Source organism: Panthera tigris, chromosome C1, assembly GCF_018350195.1.
Source record: "Panthera tigris isolate Pti1 chromosome C1, P.tigris_Pti1_mat1.1, whole genome shotgun sequence".
Lineage (NCBI taxonomy): Eukaryota > Metazoa > Chordata > Mammalia > Carnivora > Felidae > Panthera > Panthera tigris.
Genome location: NC_056667.1, coordinates 186,948,816 through 186,961,988, shown reverse-complemented (window position 1 = coordinate 186,961,988; position 13,173 = coordinate 186,948,816). Strand labels below are relative to the sequence as shown.

General features: G+C 36.7%; 1 protein-coding gene across 3 annotated transcripts in view; it reads right to left on the bottom strand.

Moving 5' to 3' along the window:
- The window catches only part of FAM117B (family with sequence similarity 117 member B), a 94,590-nt gene that overhangs the window by 30,774 nt on the left and 50,643 nt on the right, over nt 1–13,173 (bottom strand). For all 3 annotated transcript variants that reach the window (XM_042995086.1, XM_042995087.1, XM_042995088.1), the window contains exon 2: nt 9,007–9,158. In XM_042995086.1, the coding sequence (XP_042851020.1) occupies nt 9,007–9,158 (152 nt within the window). The remainder of the gene's footprint in view (nt 1–9,006; nt 9,159–13,173) is intronic.

Genomic DNA, 13,173 nt, shown 5'->3' with positions numbered 1-13,173 from the left:
GGTATGCTGTTTCGAAGGGACACACGCACCCCCATGTTTATAGCAGCACTATCAACAATAGCCAAAGTATGGAAAGAACCCAAAAATCCATCAGTAGATGAACGGATAAAGAAGATGTGATACACACACACACACACACACACACACACACACACACGTATACATATATGTACATATATATACACACATACATACATACAATGGAGTATTACTCGGCAATCAAAAAGAATGAAATCTTGCTATTGCAACTATGTGGATGGAACTAGAGGGTATTATGCTAAGCAAAATTAGTCAGAGAAAGACAAATATCGTATGACTTCACTCATATGAGGACTTAAGAGACAAAACAGATGAACATAAGGGAAGGGAAGCAAAAATAATATAAAAACAGGGAGGGGGACAATAACATAAGAGACTCTTAAATATGGAGAACAAACAGAGATACCGGAGGGGTTTTGGGAGGGGGAATGGGCTAAATGGGTATGGGGCATTAAGGAATCTACTCCTGAAATCACTGTTGCACTATATGCTAACTAACTTGGATGTAAATTAAAAAAATAAATTAAAAAATTAAAAAAAATATGCTCAGTCTCACCCATAATAAGAGAAAAGCAAATTAAAACCACAAACTGGGTGATTTTATTTCATACTCTCCTACACTGCTGGTAGAAGTGTAAATTAGTACAGCCTTTATGGAAGGAGACTCAGCAATTGCTGTCAAAGTTACAAATGCACATACCCTTTATCTCACCCTTCTTTTGGTTATTTATCATGCAGATGTACAAAATGTTTATCTTTATGCACAAAATGATACAGCATATTATTCCCTGTAGCACTGTTTTTACAATATTAGAACAATGTAAATAGAGGATCTGTTAAATAAATTATGGTATATCTTTACAACAAAATAATTATTCAGCCATTAAAAATGAATAAGGAAGTTCACAATAATCTCTATGAGATATTAAGTGAAAAACTCAAGGCTCAGTATAGTATGTATAGCAACTACTTTTATAGAGGACCAGTATAAAGAACATACATATATGTAAAGTATCTCTAAAAGAATATACATTGTAACAAAAGAAACATCAGTGGCTTCCTCATGGAAAGAAGATCCTTCCTTCACTGTATTATACTTATGTACTTCTTGATTTTTGTACTATAGGAATGAATGTACAGCCTGTTCAAAACAATACTTCTCTCTGTATAAGGTGTGTGTGTGGGGGGGGTGACTTTTAAAGGGGGAATTTTTTTTTTTTGAGAAATGTATTTTTATTTTTTAATGTTTAAAATTTTTTACTTAAATTCTAATTAGTTTAACATACAGTGCAATATTGATTTCAGGAACTGAATTCCGTGATTCATCACTTACACACAATACCCAGTGCTTAATCATACATAATAAGTGCCCTCCTTAATACCCATCACCCATTTAGCCAACCCTCTACCCACTTCCCTCCAACAAGCCTGTTTGTTCTCTATCATTAAGAGTCTTTTATGGTTTGTTTCCGTCATTCTTTTTTTTTTTCTCGTTTTTTTTTTTTTTTTTACCCCTTTCCATACATCCGTTTTGTTTCTTAAATCACACATGAGTGAAATCATATGGTATTTGTCTTTCCGTGCCTTATTTTGCCTAGTATAATACATTCTAGCTCCATCCACGTCACTGCAAATGGCAAGATTTCATTCTTTTTGATGGCTGAGTAACATTACACTGTATGTGTGCATATATATGTGTATATATATGTATATATATAATATGCATCACATCTTTATCCATTCATCAGTCAATGGACATTTGGGCTCTCTTCATAGTTTGACTATTGTTGATAGTATTGCTATAAACATCAAGATGCATGTACCCCTTCAAATATGTATTTTTGTATCCTCTGGATAGATACCTAGTAGTACAATTGCTGGATCATAGAGTAGTTCTATTTTTAACTTTTTGAGGAAACTCCATACTGTTTTCCAGAGTGGCTGCATTTCTACCAACTAAAAGGTTCCCCTTGCTCCACATCCTTGCCAACACCTGTTGTTTCTTGTGTTAGTGTTAGCCATTCTGACTGGTGTGAAGTGGTATCTCATTGTGGTTTTGATTTGTATTTTGCTGATGATGACTGATGTTGACCATCTTTTCATATGTCTGTTGGCCATCTGGATGTCTTCTTGGGAAAAGTGTCTATTCATGTCTTCTGCCCATTTCCTCACTGGATTATTTGTTTTTTGGGTATTGAGTTTTATTAGTTCTTTATAGATTTTGGATACTAACCCTTTATCACATATGCCATTTGCAAATATCACTTCCCATTCTGTAGGCTGCATTTTAGTTTTGTTGATTACTTCCTTGCTGTGCAGCTTATCTTTATGAGGTCCCAATAGTTCATTTTTGCTTTCATTTCCCTTGCCTCCGGAGACATGTCTAGTAAGAAGTTGCTATGGCCAAAGAGGTTGCTGCCTGTGTTCTCCTCAAGGATTTTGATGGTTTCCTGTCTCACAATTAGGTCTTTCATCCATTGTGAATTTATTTTGGAGTATGTATAAGAAATTGATCCAGTTTCATTCTTCTGCATGTTGCTGTCTAGTTTTCCCAACACCATTTGTTGAATAGACGGTCTTTTTTCCACCAGGTATTTTTTCCTGCTTTGTTGAAGATTAGTTGATCATATGGTTGTGGGTCCATTTCTAGGTTCTCTATTCTGTTCCACTGATCTATGTGTGTTTTTGTGCCAGTACCATGCTGTCTTAATGACCAGAGCTCTGTAATATAGCTTGAAATCTAGAATTGCGCCACCTCCAGTTTTGTTTTCCTTTTTCAGGACTGCTTTGGCCATTAGGGGACTTTTGTGAAAGTCCTCTGTGAAAAATTCTAGTGGTATTTTGATAGGGACTGCATTAAATGTGTAGATTGCTTTGGGTAGTATAGACATTTTAACAATGTTCGTTCTTCCTACCCCAGAGCATAGAGTGCTCTTCCATTTCTTTGTGTCCTCTTTAATTTATTTCATAAGTGTTCTATAGTTTTCAGAGTTTTACATGTTTGGTTAGATTTATTCCTAGATATCTTATTGTTTTTGGTGCAATTACAAATGGGATTGACTCCTTGATTTCTTTTTCTCCTACTTCATTATTGGTGTACAGAAATGCAACAGATTTCTGTACATAGATTTTATATCCTGCAACTTTGCTCAATTCATGTATTAGTCCTAGAAATTTTTGGTGGAGCCTTTCAGGTTTTCTACATAGAGTCTCATGTTGTCTGCAGATAGAAGTCTGACTTCTCCCTTTCCTATTTAGATGCCTTTTGTTTCTCTCTGATGTCTGATTGCTGATGCTAAGATTTTCAGTACTATGTTAAGTAGTAATGGTGAGAGCAGACATTCTTATCTTATTCCTGACCATAGGGGAAAGCCTCTCAGTTTTTCCCTAATGAGGATGATATTAGCTGTGGGCCTTTCATATAAAGCCTTTATGGGATCTTTCCCTACTTAAGGGGGAATCTTTCTATATGGATAGAGTGATGTCCTTAAATAAAAAACAAGGTTGAAGGATATATATACATCACATATATACAGTATTCCTGCCAAAAAATGTAGTAAGTTGAATTTAATTGTGAAGAAACAGAGACTTATGTTGAGAATATTCAACAAATATACTGGCTTGCACTCTTAAAAAATATATCTATGTCATGAAAGACCAAGAAAAGCTAAGGAATGGTTTCAGAATAAAGAATACCAAATAAGCATAACATCTAAATGCCAAGTGTGTTTCTTGACTAGATCCTGGCTTACATGAGAAATTACTACAGAGAACAATGAGAAAACTTAAAAAGTTTGACTAGGTACAACATATTAAATAATAGCATGGTATCAATCAATGTTAAATCTCCTGAATTTGGTAAGTACTTTGGTAATTTTTGTAAGTCCTTGTTCATATATACATGTTGAACTATTTGAAGAATCAGAATGTCTTCAACTTACTAACAATTAGCAAATAGTAACAATAATAACAGCAATTAAATACACACAAAAAATAAAAACATATATTAAAATGTTCATATATAAATGTTTATATTTGGTGAATATAAGTGAGGAATCTACTGGTGTTCAATCTACTATTCTTGCAACTTTTCTATAAATGAGACTTTCAAAATACAACTTTTTTTTTTAATTAGGGAAGTCTAAATATAATAAGTGTGAGATTTAACTCAAGGAAAAACAAAAGAATATGAAAGCTTCCTATAGACTTGTTAAGAACAAATTAAAATGAGAACAAGAGTATTAAGACAAATAAAAGTAAACATGAAGAGCAACAGCTTTGCTAATTTCAGTTGTAAGATGGTCAAACAAGAAAAATTACTTAGCAAAAATCACTGATTTTACTTAAACTCCTAACTCAAAAGATAATTGTTCTCTTTGTTCCACTAAGAAGCTGTGCCTTTAAGACACTCTAGATATTAATAAAAAGTAAAATTGAATTTTAATTAAGTACATTTCAATTTTTGTTCAGCCTTGCACTGTATACCACAAAACTATTAAGCATCTACTACTAACATGTCAGACACTGGACTAGGTACTGAGGTTAGAGAGGAAACACAGTTCTTATTTTCAAGAAGTTTTTTCTAGGAGAGAAAGGATAAATATCCAATTATGTTACAATAAATAGCCACATGTGATGATAGAAGTTCCCTCTAAGAAAGGCATCTAAACCAGAACTAGAAGGACAGGGAAGCAGGTAGGCAAGATTTTATGAAATTGGGGGAGGCTTCAGAGTATAAGTTATCTAAGCAAATGGTGGGAAAGCATTCCATACAAAATAGAAATCCTGGGAAGCATCGGTGAACAGAGTACACAGGGCACTGCAAGTCCATTACTGAGAGCTGGAGTGTATTTTCTAAATTATTTTTAACAGGTAAAAAGAAAAATATCAATTACACAGTCAAGAAACTGTATTTGTTTTAAAGGATTCCATGATGTAATCCTACTTTGTTACAGCCCAGCCTATTTAAAAAACAATGTATAGAGTCACTGGCCTAGAGAAATCTGATCTAACATGTGAAAAAAAAAACAAAAAAACCAAAAAACAGGAACACCAGTCAAGTGGTGAAGCATCTGGAAATTAAAAAAAAAAAATTAATGTTTATTTATTTTTTGAGAGAGAGAGAGACAGAAAGAGACAGAGCACGAGCAGGGAAGGGGCAGAGAGGGAGACACAGAATCTGAAGCAGGCTCCAGGCTCTAAGTTGTCAGCACAGATCCTGTCACAGAGCTCAAACTCACAACTGTGAGATCATGACCTGAGCCGAAGTCAGACACTTAACCAATGCCACCCAGGCACCCCATGGAAATTTAGATTACTTCAGAATCCTAGGCTTAACCAAGAAAGTCAAAGCTACTGGGAAGCAACTACAGAGCTTATACAGAGGTTACTATATTAGGTCTTAAAAAAAAAAAAAAAAGATTTTTAACACTTTTCTTCTCTCTTAATATTACAATCCAATTTTAACCAATGGACCATGGTTTTATACAAAAGAGCAAGTTACTCAAAAAGTATTTTTTTTTAAAAAGCTAATCTACCTCTTTAGTACTTTCATTTCTAACACTAGACTTATAAATGGCTACCTTCAGTAATTCTACATTACTGTAGTCTCTAATTTACAAAGTATATAATTTTATTAGGTTTTAATAACAGGCCATCTTATAGTTTCTGAATTTGGACTACAATTTCACGCCAGTGCAAAAATTGAAAAAGAAAACAAGCTCTTAATCAAAATAAACCCCTGAAGGGGGAAAAATAGCCTCTGAAATGTAGGAGTTCTGAGAGAAAATAACTTAAGATTTTTAAAAGGAAAAGATGACTGGTTTATGTAATAAAGTAAACCAGACACCAATCACATGAGTCACAAATTCACACATTCACATGTCCCCTGTGAAGAAGCGTAGGTGGTTAGGAAAGTTGGGAAGAGATTACCTTTTGAGTCAAAAGAATGTCAAAGAATCCAGCCATACACACAGGCTTCATTTCATTCCCACAAACTGGTATAGTCAGAAAATTCAAAAGGCACCCCTTGCAAATTAGGTGAATTAAATTAAATTAATGGAATTACAACATAGATAATGCTAGAAATACAAATTGGTCTAAGTTTGGAGGGCAAGCTGGTAAATGGTGTTTTTAAAAGAATCATTAAAAGAACATGGGAGGAGGGGGGCCAGGAGGTAGAGGTTGGTGGCAATGTAGTATTTAGTAGTGTACCAAACTCTGAAGCAGAAATGGTAGATGAGTCTTGCAGATGGTCTCATCGACCAGCCCTGCTCCACTGGCAATGGCAAGCTAAGGCACTGCACTATAGAGAGACTCTCGGGCAATTTGAGTTCACAGGGAATAAGCAATGTCTGCCAGAGACACAGAAAAAAAGAAATGATGCCACATTTTTGCTATCTTTGTGTCAAGTAATTAGGATAACAAATAATCATGTACAATAAAATCTTAATCAGGCACTCATTCTCATGACCAAAGCAATGATGGGGTGGAGGTACGGCAGGAGAGGAGATTAACATCTTTAAAAACTTGCTGCCACACTCCTACTAAACTTTTTGTTTTTAATGTTTATTATTTATATTTGAGAAAGAGAAAGAGCATGAGTGGGCAAGGGTCAGAGAGAGAGAGGGAGACACAGAATCCAAAGCAGGCTTCGAGCTGTCAGCACAGAGTATGACACAGGGCTCAAACCCACAAACCGTGAGATCGTGACCTGAGCTGAAGTCGGACGCTTAACCGACTGAGCCACCCGGGCAGCCCTTCCTAAACTTTTTTGATGCTGCCTTTCTCTGTATTTTTCAGAACCTCCGCTTCTCATTCCCACTCATCCCTGAAATACTGAGAGAGACCTTGGAGTCATACATATTTTTTTAAATGAAGAACCAGGGCTCAGAGTCATAACATGAAAACTTTTGTCAAAAGTCTAACAGGAACTTCCTCCAAGCACCCATCTACACTATAAGATAAATTACTTCCATCATATTGTCTGCTCTAGCACTGTCTGGACCAGGGGTGATAAAAGAGCCCCAAGTCTCTCAACATGGGCAAAAACTGCTAATCAGTCCCAATAATCTTTAGCCTGAATCTTTTTCAACATAATCCTCCAGGGAAGCTAATGGCAGTTAACAAACTACACAGGATATGAAATCTACATGCCATTCTTGTTGTGACAATAACCAAAGGTAGTAATTTCAATGGCAAGCATTTATTAAATGCTTACTATGTGCCAGCCACTGTTCTAAGTGTTTTATATATATTTCCTTGTTTAATCCTTGTTTAATCCTCATAATAACCTTAAAAGACAGGTACTATTCTTTTCCCCATTTTATTTATTTTTTAATGTTTATTTAATTATTTTGAGAGAGACAGTGTGTGTGCGTGTGCAAGCAGGGTAGGGGCAGAGAGAGAGAGAGGGAAAGAGAATCCCAAGCAGGCTCCACGCTCAGCCCAATGCAGAGCTTGATCCCATGACTGTGAGATCATGACTTGAGCCAAAACCAAGAGTGGGGTACTTAACTGACTGAACCACCCAGGTGTCCTGCTCCCATTTTACAAAGAGGAAACAAAAGCACAGAGATGTTAAAAATTGCCTGAACTCCAAAGAAGATATACAGTAAGCATATGAAAAGATGCTCAACATCATCAGTCATTAGGAAAATATAAATAAAACTCACAAGATATAATTTCATATCTACCAGGATAGCTATACTGAAGAAAAAACAGAAAAATAGTTAAGTTTTGGTGAGGATATGGAGAAACTGGAGTCCTTATACACGGCTGGAGGGAATGTAAACTGGTGCAGCTGCTGAGCCATATATTTTGAGGAACTGCCAGACTGTTCCTCTAAAAGCTAAATATATGACCCAGCAATTTCACTCCTACATACGTGCCAAAAGGAATTGAGAGCAGAGATTCAAACAGATATCTACACACCAATGTTTGCTTCAGCAGTGTTCACAATTGCCAAAATTTGTAAACAACCCCAATGTCCAAAACCAGAAATGGATAAACATGTTTATCCATCCAATAGAATATTATTCAGCCATGAAAACAAATAGTACAACATGGATAAACCTTGAAAACATTATGTTAAGCAAAATGAGTCAGATAAAGAAGTACAAATATCATATGCTTCCAGTTATACGAAATACCTAGAACAGGCAAATTCACAGAAACAGAAAGTTGAATAGTGGTTACAGGGGCTGGAAAAAGAATGAGGACTTACTGAGTTTTATTTTGGGTGATGAAAAGTTTTGAAACAGATAATGGCAATAGTTGCACAAGAGTGTGAATGTAATTGATGCTACTAAGTTATATACTTAAAAATGGTCAAAATGGGGGCACGTGGGTGGCTCTGTCAGTTAAGCATCAGACTCTGAGTGTGGAGCCTGCCTGCTTCTGATTCTCTCTCTCCCCTCTCCCTTTGCCCCCTTCCCTGCTTGCACTAGCTCATGTGTACTCTCTCAAAAAAATTTTTTTTTACATTAAAAAAAACCCTTTTTTTAATGTTTATTTTTGAGAGAGACAGAGACAGAGAGACAGAGTGTGAGCAGGGGAGGGTCAGAGAGAAAGGGAGACACAGAAGCCAACGCAGGCTCCAGGCTCTGAGCTGTCAGCACAAAGCCTGACGTAGGGCTCCAACTCACAAACCGTGAAATCATAACCTGAGCCAAAGTTGGTTGCCCAACCGACTGAGCCACCCAGGTGCCCCATAAAATTTTTTTTTAATGTTTATTTATTTTTGAGAGAGAGAGAGAGAGAGAGAGCGCGCGCACACGAGCGAGTGGGGGAAGGGCAGAGAGAGAGGGAGACACAAAACCTGAAGCAGGCTCCAGGATCTGAGCTGTCAGAACAGAGCCTGATGTGGGGCTCAAACTCACAGACCGAGCTGAAGTCAGACACTTAACCGACTGAGCCACCCAGGCGCCCTTCCCCACCTCCCAAAAAAAAGAATTTTAATAAACCTACCTGTGTAGCCTTGTCCCTCATGCAAGGAGCAGCCTGCCCATGACTATCACGAGGCCAGTGCCCTGCAAGGTATGGAGCAGCAAGTGTATCCAGAGAGGAAGTGCGCCGGATAATACTAGAGGGGCTTGAGGATGGTGGTCGTGTTTTGTCACCTAGATTTAAGACAAATATATGTATTTTTAAAATAGATCAGGAAGGAAACAAAGTAGAAACTAAGTACTAAACTATGTGGAAATTCTCTAACTTGAAAAAAACAAGTAATAAAAAGGAGTAAGTGACTAATTCATACAAACTTGGAGGAATCTCCAGGGAATTATACTGAGTGAAAACAGTCAATCTCACATGGTTACATACTATATGATTTCATTTATATAACACTTTTGAAATGAAAAAACATTTAGAAATGGAGGAGAGATTACTGGCTGCCAGGAGTCAGAGATGGGGAGGAACAATGAACTGGCAGAAGAAAAGCAGGTGTTATAAAAGGGCAACAAGAGGGACCCTTGTGATAAGGAGCTATTCAGCTTTACTGTAGTGATAGATATACAAACATACAAAGATTAAACAGTATAGAATTATACACATATACAAATGAGTTCAAGTAAAACTGGAAAAATCTGAATTAATAAGAATAGATTGTACAATGTCAATATCCTGGTTGTAATATTGTACTATGGTTCTACAAAATGTTATTACTGAGGGAGACTGGGCAAAGTGTACAAAACCTGTATTATTTGTTACAACTGTAATGATCTCTACAGGAAAAAAGAAAATAAGACAAATGTATATCTACCCATTTTAAAAATGTTCATCTTGGTTTTTAGATTAAATAAGTATAAGAAACAAATACTTATTTATCATTATACCACCTATACTCAAAAGGATATAAGACAGCTAAGATAAAGTTACAGGGAAAATTCCATTTTAATCAGCTCTATATAACACACATCTTAGGGAGATTTTGTCACAATAAAACCATATTAACCAGGCTATAGGAACGTTCATTGAAGCCACATATGCAAAAATCTTTTTCATTTCAAGCTATAGCATATAGATTTAAATGTGAGTTAAAAAAAGGAAAAAAAAACTTTAAAAATTAGGTAATGGGAAGTGAGAGGTGACAGAAGAAACACCTTTGTATCTCCTTTTTTTCTTTGATGGGAGAAGGAAATAGGCTTAGCTAATTTATACTTTAAGAAAAGAAGGAAACAAAAGAAAGGCTTTAAAATATTAAACATATGCATAAATTGGACTGTTATTATAATGCTATCATTCTAGTTCTATGTGATAAATACCTTTGCTCTTAAGCCCATATACAAAAACACTTTGAGACACCTATCTTCTGTTTATATTACATTATGTCTTAATAAGAGTCTTGCACAGTTACAAGTGTAAAAGTTCAGTTCCTGGTTATGTGACCCATATAACAAAAGATTCAATTCCACTAAAATAATAGTTACAGCACCTGTGTTGCTGATAATCATAAAGCTGCTTCAAAGATACGCCTCCGATACATAATTTGCTTTCAAAATGGCACAATTATTTCACTGAAACAATGCCTAATTGTTGCAAGTGCTAACCATCTCTGCATAGTCTTCCTTTTATAGTAAACACAAAATAAATGCTGTATGTGTCCGTAAGTTCAAGAAAGCGCATTCTCACATTATTATGACAAGTAAAAAGCAATAAATGTACATGTTCACAAATTTCCTCTAACTAAAAAATTAATCTCTACTGGACAGTCACATGACTGTTCTCAGCTAGGAAAAAAAAAAGACATACACTATGTGATCTGGGGTATATTCATCAAAATCAAATCGCCAGAAGCTTTCTGGTACCTCTTTCCTACCATGATGCTGCTTCAGTCACCCACCAGTACACTGACCAAGCAGATCTTACTAATCGGTCTGATTCCATTTTGGAGATTTTTAATTATTGAAGAGTTGACTTTTCAACGAGGCCTCTTAAGACTATTAAATTTTCTATAATAGGGGCGCCTGGGTAGCTCAGTTGGTTGAGTGTCCGACTTTGGCTCAGGTCATGATCTCATGGTTTGGGAGTCTGAGCCATGCACTGGGCTCTGTGCTGATGGCTCAGAGCCTGAAGCCTGCTTTGGATCCTGTGTCCCTCTCTCTGCCGTCCCCCGCTCATGCTCTCTTTCTCAAAAATAAATTTAAAAAACAAAAACAAAAACAAAACACTTTTAAATATTCTATAATGGAATGAAGAATAGAAAAATTATACATCATCACGTGTAAAAATACTAAACATTTTCTCTTTAGAACTCCCTTCCTATAACCCACTCATTTGAACATTTACTAAGGGTCTGTGAGCCAAGGCAAAGACCTAGAAATTAAAAAGACTTAAGTTACAGTAAGGAACACAGTCTACATCTAGCTTGTCATGATTCCATTTCAATCCAAGTTCCCAAAATTGACAGGATTTGGTGCCTAATTATAAGGGAGTTTAAGGATGGGAGGGAGTCTCAATAGTCAAAGATGACTCAAAGATTCCCATCCTACCTAAACAAAGGCTGTATTTATAAGAAGTCCAGAGGAAAAAACTCTGACAGCTGACAAGACCCTTCATGATCAGACCTCTCTAGCTTCATTCTGTTGCCTGTACTACCTCAATCTCTACACCAGGCTGAAGGACCTACAGTTCCCAACAAGTACTGTGCTTTGCATGCCTCCATGCCTTTGTCTCTACCTAGATTTCCCTAGATAGCTCTTTCTTTGGTTTGGCTAATTCATGTTTAACCTTTCAAACTTCAGTTCAGATGTCTAAACTGAAATTCAAAATTCAGTTCAGATATTTCCCTTGGAAAATCCTTTTTTTTTTTTTTTTAAGTTTATTTATTTATTTTGAGAGAGAGCATGCACGCACATGAAAGCCTGCGCAGGCATGAGTGAGGGAGCAGAGAGAGGGAGAGAAAGAGAGAATCCCAAGCAGGTTCCACATTGTCAGTGCAGAGACCAATGTGGGGCTTGAACTGTGAGATCACGACCTGAGTGGAAATCAAGAGTAAGACGCTTAAGACTGAGCCACCCAGGCACCCCTCCCCTGGAAGATCTTCCTTGAACAGCCACCCAAGTCCAAGAACCACACTAACATCTAAGTCAAAAGTCCTACTGTTGTGCTGCCATAGTGCGGTTCACAGAAATAGTCCCTTGACTGTTCGGTGCTCTACTAAAGAATGAAATTTTGGAGGGCAGGAATTTTACTTCCCCTCCAACCCAATGATTAAGATGGTACCTGATATATATGCAGAGAGGAGAATGCCTTCTAATGTTACTATTCTTCATAAACAAGGGCAAGCGTGCACCACACTCTTGTTAATCCAAAGTAAAACAACAAAGACAAATACTTCCTGGTATTACTTTCATGTGGAATCTTTAAAAAAAAAAAAAGAAAAAAGTCAAACTCATAGAAAAATTATTGCCAGGGGGCACCTGGGTGGTTCAGTGGTTGAGCATCCAACTGTTGGTTTTGGCTCATGTCATGATCTCATGGTTTGTGAGTTCGAGCCAGGCATCAGGCTCTGTGCTGACAGTGTGGAGCCTGCTTGGGATTCATTCTCTCTCTCTCTCTCTCTCTCTCTGCCCCTCCCCTGCTCTCTCTCTTTCTCAAAAAAAAAATAAAAATAAAAAATAAAAAAAAAAAAAGGAAAAAGAAAAGTGATTGCCAAGGCATGGGAAAATAGGGAGAAGTTGATGAAACGGTACAAACTTTCAACTGCACAATAAATAAATAAAGTCTGAAGATCTAACGTATAACATGGTGACTACACTTAATTATCATTGTATTGTACAATTAAAATTTACTTCATGTAGAACTTTAAAGGAGCTCCTGGGTGGCTGAGTCTGTTAAGTGCCCGACTTCAACTCAGGTCATGATCTCACAGTTCGGGGGTTCGAGCCCTGCACTGGGCTCTGTGCTAACAGCTCAGAGCCTGGAGCCTGCTTTGGAATCTGTCTCCCTCTCTCTCTCTACCCCTCTCCCACTCATACTCTTTCTCTCTCTCTCTCAAAAATACATAAAACATTAATAAATAAATAAATAAATGAAAAGATACATATGTGAGATGATGAATGTTATTTAAACAGATTAGAGGAATCCTTTCACAATGTACACATACACCAAGTCACTTTAAATATGTTAAAACTT